Source organism: Octopus bimaculoides, chromosome 2 (genome assembly GCF_001194135.2).
Source record: "Octopus bimaculoides isolate UCB-OBI-ISO-001 chromosome 2, ASM119413v2, whole genome shotgun sequence".
NCBI classification, from domain to species: domain Eukaryota; kingdom Metazoa; phylum Mollusca; class Cephalopoda; order Octopoda; family Octopodidae; genus Octopus; species Octopus bimaculoides.
In genome coordinates this window covers 34951271-34959312 of record NC_068982.1, presented here as the reverse complement: position 1 = coordinate 34959312, position 8042 = coordinate 34951271, and the positions used below count along the sequence as shown (strand labels likewise).

General features: G+C 37.9%; 1 protein-coding gene across 1 annotated transcript in view; it reads left to right on the top strand.

The window, feature by feature from the left end:
* LOC106879524 (zinc finger BED domain-containing protein 5-like) overlaps positions 1-5157 on the top strand; it is a 25397-nt gene extending 20240 nt beyond the window's left edge. The window contains exon 2 of the mRNA XM_014929148.1: positions 5134-5157. Within this exon, the coding sequence (XP_014784634.1) occupies positions 5134-5157 (24 nt within the window). The remainder of the gene's footprint in view (positions 1-5133) is intronic.
* Positions 5158-8042: the final 2885 nt, after the last annotated feature.

Here is an 8042-nt window from a genome sequence, read left to right as displayed (position 1 = left end):
GTGTGTGTGTGTGTGTGTGTGTGTGTGTGTGTGTGTGTGTGTGTGTGTGTGTGTGTGTGTGTGTGTGAATGCGTGTGCTCTTTATTCAATTATTCATAGCGACAGTAATTGATGTTTTTGGATGGTTGCCAGTAAATAGCTGAAGTAGACGTCGATGTTGTTCAATGAGCGCAAAATAAAGAATTCTTAGACATTAAGCTACTATTTTGAAGGAAATGTCTTGTTCCTGTGCATTGCATTAGTTTTAGTTTTACCGAATCCAGAGGATTGACTTGAAAAGCTAACCTGAACTCTTAAGTAGGAGAACGTTAACATCTCTTTTCATTGCTCTCAACTTATTTAGAGAACTATATAGAATTCGTGTATTATTACCTCTACCTTAGCTAAGGTAGAGATATTGTTTGCAGTCGTGTTTGTTTGTTTGTTTATCCGTGAACAGTATATCTCAAGAATCGATGGATGGATTCGGATGAAACTTTTAGGGGTGTTTGGCCTTGTAACTGGCACAAACTGATTACATTTTGGGATTGATCTGATACTGAACAAGGATTCTGGATTATTTTTAGTGTCTTTTACTTAACTTTTCAGTGCGTTCGGGTTCATTTTTAGTATATGAGAGCAGTCGAATTTATTTCAGATATTCTCATCTGGAAAATTATCTCTGACTGATCGTTGAGAGGACATTTGTGATGCATTGGTTGAGGTTTGCGGTCTCTGAGTACTCTCGTTTTCATTATTTCTACGCTAAGAAGTAAATACAAATTTAAGCAAACAAACTATGATTCGCATAACTACAGATCTGTGCCATTCTTCCCCGATTTTCTAAAAAATGTGTATATCTTGATAAAATTTTCTGCAGTAAGAAGCTTGCTTCTCAACCATATGGTTCTGGGTTAAGTCTCACTGCGTGGCACGCGGCAAGTGTCTTCTACTATAGGTTTCTGTGTTTCTACCTTACCACCGCTTGGCAACCGGTGTTGATGTTTTTACGTCTCCGTAAATTAGCGGTTCGGTAGAGAGTCCGATAGAATAATTACCAGGTTTAACAAAAAACAAAAGTACTGGGTTCGATTCATTCGACTAAGAATTCTTCAAGGCGGCCCCAGCATAGCCGCAGTCTAATAACTGAAACAAGTAAAATGAAAATGGTAAATACGCTTCCGACGATGTAGATTACAATTATATCGGAATGTGATGGGAAAAACATTGTGGTATAGTGAGGAGCATATTGCACACGTCTCGTGAAAACATGTAAGCAAACGAACGCGAGACGTTTAAATTATCATCACAAATTTAATTTTTTCACATCAATACGGATATTATCATAATCTACACCATCTGAACCGTGTTTAATTTTTATCCCTTACTTGTTTTAATCGTTAGATTTTGGGCATGCTAGGGTCACCGCCTTAAAGGATTTTAGCCGAAGAATCGTCTCGTGTACTTATGTTTTTACGCCTGATCCTTATTCTATCGGTCTTTTTTGCCAACCGGACACAAAGACACATCAACACCAGTTGTCAAGCGGTGATGGGGGACAAAACCTGACCCAAAGACACACACGCACACACAAACAGTTTCCGTCTTCCAGATCCACTCACAAGGCTTTACTCCGTCCGAGGCTCCGATAGAAGACATTTGCCCAAGTTCCTATGCGGTAGTACTGAAAATGGAACCATGTGGTTGGGAAATAAACTTCTTACCACACAGCCATGCCTGTAGTAAATTTCAGTAAGACGTTCATTTTTCACACATCCAAACACATGCATATGCCACAGTAACAATCACGTGCGCTAATCACTGCTTCAAGACGTAAGGACATGTATCTATACACCCTTTCTTCCTTTCTTCACTATCTCCACACACCAGCATTCGCTCTGGTTTCTAATCTTTCGTCGTCTTCCTGCGTCCTTCCATATTTTCTTATATACTCACTTTCCTTATACACTCACTAGAAATGTATTTCCTTATACACTCACTGCAAATATATTTCTAGAAATTTTCATTAAAAAATATGCATTTTTCAGAAAGTTATAAAGAAACGAAGTCGGTGGTGGAATTTGCGGTGATGGTGTCACACATCTGTAGTTTTGCTCTATAATCTTGTAGCTCCTATTCCATGGTAGACCTCGGACTGTGTTCATTTTATGTGCGATACACGCTACTTATTCACTAGAGATCACATTATGAAGAAATAGCAGCCATTTAGTTTCAAATAATAATCAAAGAATTACCATAAGCAGTGTAGATTTCTTCACTTACACGCATGTACATATTTTAAAATCTATATCAATAGATAGGTAAATGTTGTCCAGATTTTCATAGAGTAAAGCCTGGCAAAAGACTGCGTAGGCAAGTACAGTGAGATCCAGCTCTACTCGTTTGTAGTCTACGATGTTGCATTCATCTTGGCGAAGAGCAAAGATTTCATAGAAATATAATGTCCATGCTAAAGTCGATTAAATGAGGAAAGCCATGGCCATACAATGATACCAGCTAACAGAAGTAAAAAACCAACGTAAATGAACCGATGATAGAACATCTAAGTCAGTGCTCCTTAGCCATTTTTTTTACTTATGGCCTCCTTTGATTCTAGTTTTACTCGGCAGATAGGGACCCTTTTGGCCATTTGATGTCTAAAAAGTCCAATCATATTTTTATTGATTAAATATTATTAGAAATTATCTAAAGAAATGTTTAAATATTTTGTGTATTTTAGAAATATAACCAGTTTATTGCACATAAATTTTAGCAATATTATATATAGACCCCCCACCCCCACCAAGGGCCATATGGACCCCGGTTGAGAACCACTGATGTAAGTGGTCGCTTCACATGTTAAAAATAGATGTCAAATCTACCTCAAGTTATACCTATACATCTTTTTAAAATGTAAGGACCGAATGAATAACATAGTCATAGAAACCCAATAGCCGAGAAAAGAACAAGATAGTCGAGGCTGGAACGACTTTTTTTTTATCGTAGGTCTACTCATGTAGAGCTTACCAAGGGTTAAAAAACAACAACAGCAAATATTTAACAGTTGTAACGAAACAAATAACACTTTATTTATTTACTTAAGTTTAATGTTTGATTTAGAAGCCATATTCTGGACAAAAGTTTGTGACATTTGCGCAACAAATTAATTAATACGGCTTTGTATTACAGTGTATGCCAAATGGGAAACAACTTTGACCCACCGGCTTAGTTTCACAGCTTCTCAACTTTCGTGCACCCAAAGTGTTTAAACTTTATCTTATAACGAAATAGTTATGTATAACTACTTTATTTACTTATTTATGTATATACTTATTTATTATATCGTGTTTTTCCCCGCTTAAGAAATGACTTCTTATCTCCACAATAGATCGACTTAGTGTTACAAAACTTTCAATGAATTTTTTTTTTTCCTCTTTCGTTTTAATTTTCTTTTCCGCTTTCTTCTAAGCTGCTACACATAATCGTCACTCAGAAGCGGGAATGTGGATAGACTTCTCTTCATAACACCATCTGGCACTAATGATCTCCAATACAGCAAGTTTACTGCGGTGGATGCCACTTTTTTTTCCTCTCTTTCCTTGAGGTCGGATAGAGTTAGATGTTGGATAACTTTTGCAGGTGTATAATTCTAAACATTTTCACATGACTTCTGTTTTGCTTTTATATCAAATTTCGTACTGTAAACTTTTGGTTTTATTTTGAAAACAGTTGTTGCTGTTGCTGTTGCTGTTGTTGTTGTTGTTGTTGTTGTTGCTTTGCTGCTTTTGTTGTTCTTGCTGCTGTTGTCATTGTTGCCAGTGTTCTTGAATATCTTGGTGAACTTAGTGCTTCTGCTGAATATTTTATCAACTGAGCCTTCTCCCATTCCTCCTCCTCCACCGCCTCCGCTTCCTCTTCTCTTCTTCCGCCTCTTCCAGCTCTTACTACTACTACTACTACTACTACTACTACTACTACTACTACTGCTGCTGCTGCTGCTGCTGCTGCTGCTACTGCTACTGCTGCTGCTGCTGCTGCTGCTGCCACTACTTCTGATGGAAGACTCTATGCAGTTGCTTCACCTATTAGAAATAGCTATCAAATTCCCTCAAATCAAGCTATAGCAGCTCTAAAGAAGGATGTACACATCTACTCCAAGACATGTAAAAAGACGAAGCAGTCATGGCTGGAGAGTCTTCCACCAGAGGCTTCCTTAATCAGAGCTGACATATAGAATAACAAATATAAAGAGCAGAAGTATAGTGAATCGAATAAACGCACAGCATCAGAATTACTGGTTCTTCTTGCATCGACTCCAGATGAAAGAAAAGGCAAGTCGATCGTGACAAATTTTGTATTCATAATATACGAGTGGGTGCTGAAAAGTTCGCTTTAAAGGTGTCGTGAAAGGCCTGTCTGGAGACCCAACCTTCCGAGTTCCATTACAGGGCTTAGAAAAGCCGAAAGGGAGCTGTAATAAATGTGTGCATCTGAGAGGGGAATATGTTGAATAAAATCAATTGATTCGCCTGTATTTTTCTTTACCCATAGCCAGAAAATTTTCAGCACCTCCTCGTAAATGTACAAAGCAAAAATCCTTTAAGAATTTTGTTCGCTGCTTCATCGATTTTGTCATCCACCAATCTTTATGTAAGCAAAATACATAAACTCATTTCAAACATAAACAAAAGGCCATACGTTTTGGTAGAAAGTGTTCTCATCGACTATATCGCAATCCACTATACTTGATTTTCATTATCTTATAATGATACAAAGCTGAATTTGAACTCCGTTTGTAGAGTCGGAATTAAATAACGCAAGATATTTTGTCAGATGAGAGTGAACATTGAATTGATAGTTTTCGCCATAAGCTGAAGTAATGCTAGGTTCGGATTTACTTTCTCACACTATAAATACATTTATGTCATGTTTATTTGTGAATGCAGCTCTCATGTAATATAGTGGCTTTTTTGTTTCCCGGGGATGTACCCTTCATTTAACTTTTGGCTTCTTATGATTTGTATGTATTAAGGTTGGAACTAAAGTCCTGACGCATTTTTGGTATGATCACTTTGAGGGTACTTTTGCAAAACGTGCAGTTAAAATAAGCTAAGTTTTTACATTCTAATGGCATTTTTATTTATTTCTTTGCAGTTTAATTTGTACCATAGTGGTTAAACTCGTATCGATTTTACCCATTTAAAATTAGTTTTCATCAGATTCCTATCAAACACTGCTGGCTGTGCAAATTCAAAAGAGGCTCTTCAGCAATGGAAGCAGCAAGAAATATCGGTTCCGTCTATGGGAATGAAGCTCAAAGTTTCCAATCATGCCAATGTTGGCTTCACCAGTTTCACTCTGGAATGCTTCTTTCATACGATCCCCTCGATCTGGACGACCAAGTTCTGTCAATATTGAGCTTCTAAACCGTAGTTGAGGAAAATCGAAAGCAAACTTCACGAGAATTAGTAAAACACTTCAGTTCAAGTCACATTTCAATCATAAAAACACCTTCATGAACTATATATGTGTGTGTGTCTGTGTGTGTGTATAACAGAAAAGAACACACACACACACATATATGTTCTCTGGTTTTAATTATTTAAGTTCCTCCTTTTAGGAAGGAGCTGGTTTACAACAAAGATAGAAGGCTCCAAATATATGTATGCATGTGTTTATGTAGGTATGTTCTTACAAATTGAGTATTTGAGTTTTTCTTCGCGTTTATCACTAGAACAGTTTGCTTGCCCCAAAATGGCAGAGCATGAAATGCTGAAGCGAAAGCAATAAATATTCAGTTCTTATATTCAAGTAAAAGAGACACTGTAAGCAGAGTGTACTGCTACAGCCACACATATACAAATATACATAACATATATCGATAGATAAATATGGTGAGCCTACATCGGAAATGTGCATCATTTGGTATATATTTGTGAGTGCCTTTATTTCAATATGTGCATGCAATGATATATACAATTCTATATGACTATACAGCAACATAAAAGCACACACACACACACACACATATATATATCTATATGGTAACACATAGTAACAGACACACGCACGCACGCACGCACGCACACGCACACACACACACACACATACTATACTTGGATAAGGTGTATGTTTTCCTATCAAAATTTTGCACAGCTTCACTTTGTCTTGCTGCCTAATCGTCTAGAATAATGTTTGTTCTCAGCGATGCAAGCAGGCAGAAGCATGCACAGTAAACTGGAAGTATCTGATAGGTAATAAAATATTATTCACGGCTCTAATGGCTGCTATATATTGCAACAGTGTGCTGCTTACGAATTGGCGACGCGGAAATTGTAATATAGCGGAGTCAATGCAGATAGCAGCCATTGTTTATAATTTCCTTTCTTCAGTTTGATTATCTTATGTAGTTATCGGATCATTTCTTCCAAATTTCCTTGAGCATATATATAATATATATACGCTCAAACACAAGCGCACACACCCTCCACATATATATCATGTGTGTGGTATGTGTACGAGTGTTTTCATTCCGATATACATATAGACATACATGCATACATATATGTATTTGTATGTATGTATATGTGTATATTTGAGTTTACGTTTGAACCCCACCACAGATTGACAACCGGTGTTGGTTTGTTTATGAACCCGTAACCTAGCGGTACGGCAAAATCGAATAGAATAAGGTACCAGACTATAAAAAAAAAATGTTCAGGGTAGCTTTGTTTGACCAAACTCTTCAAGCAATGCACCAGCATGGTCGCAGACTGGAACATGTATGTATTATGTTTTACTTGTTTCATTCATTGTGCTGCTGCCATATTTGTGTACAAACATATACATATATGTGTGCATACACACACACACACACACACACACACGCAGATATATATATATATATATATATATATATATATGTATATATCACACTACACCACACACCACTACACCATACACCACCATACCACACAACACATCACATCACACCACCACGCACACAGTAGCACTGACCACTTCCTAGCCCCACGTCTTCACACCTACACATACACAGACGCACATGTCAAGGTCATCAGCTCCCTTCCACACGCACATATATACTCTCTTATACACACGCACGCGCATCTTTGTTTTGGGATCACTACTATTTTATTATCTCCCCTTCTTCCTAATGTGACCCTTCTGGTCGGCATTCGCCATGATAGATCGTTAGCCACTACAAATTCTTTATTTTCTCTACTTGTTTCTTTCTGTGTTCCTTCCTGTGGAAGAGCGTAGGATCGAAACGTTAAAGACTTTTTCACTTCCCGAGCGTCAAACTACTACATCTGTTTGTTGTCTACACCACCTACCTTCGTCTTTTGTTTTTTTGTGAATTCTCCCTATACACACACACACACATATATATACATATATATATATATATATATGTGTGTGTACAGCTGTTCCATTTGATCAGATCAACGGAACACCCTGCTCGTTAAATTAGACTACAAGTGGCTCAGCACTCCCCTGCTACGTGTACCGTAAACGTAGTTCTCAGTGAGACTATGAATTACAAATACAACCAATTTTTTGTCATCAGCTGAGTGGACTAAAGTAACGTGAGATAAAGTGTCTTGTTGAAGACCACAACACGCCGCTCGGAATCGAACGCGCGATCTTACGGTCGTGAGCCGAACACCCTAACTACAAAACCACCTGCCTTCATATGAAGGAGTGGCTGTGTGGTATGTAGCTTGATTACACACCACATGGTTCTGGGTTCAGTCCCACTGCGTGGCATATTGGGCAGGTGTTTTCTACTATAGCCTCGGGCCGATCTTATTGGGAGATTTGGTAGAGGGAATGTGAAAGATTCCAGTCGTATATGCGTGTGCGTGTGTGTGTTTGTCCCCCACCATCGCTTGACAGCTGATGCTGGTGTGTTTATGTCTCTGTAACCTAGCGGTTCAACAATAGAGACCGATAGAATAAGTACTAGGCTTACAAAGAATAAGACCTCAGGTCAATTTGTTTGACCGAAACAAATAAAACAAAATAATATATATATATATATA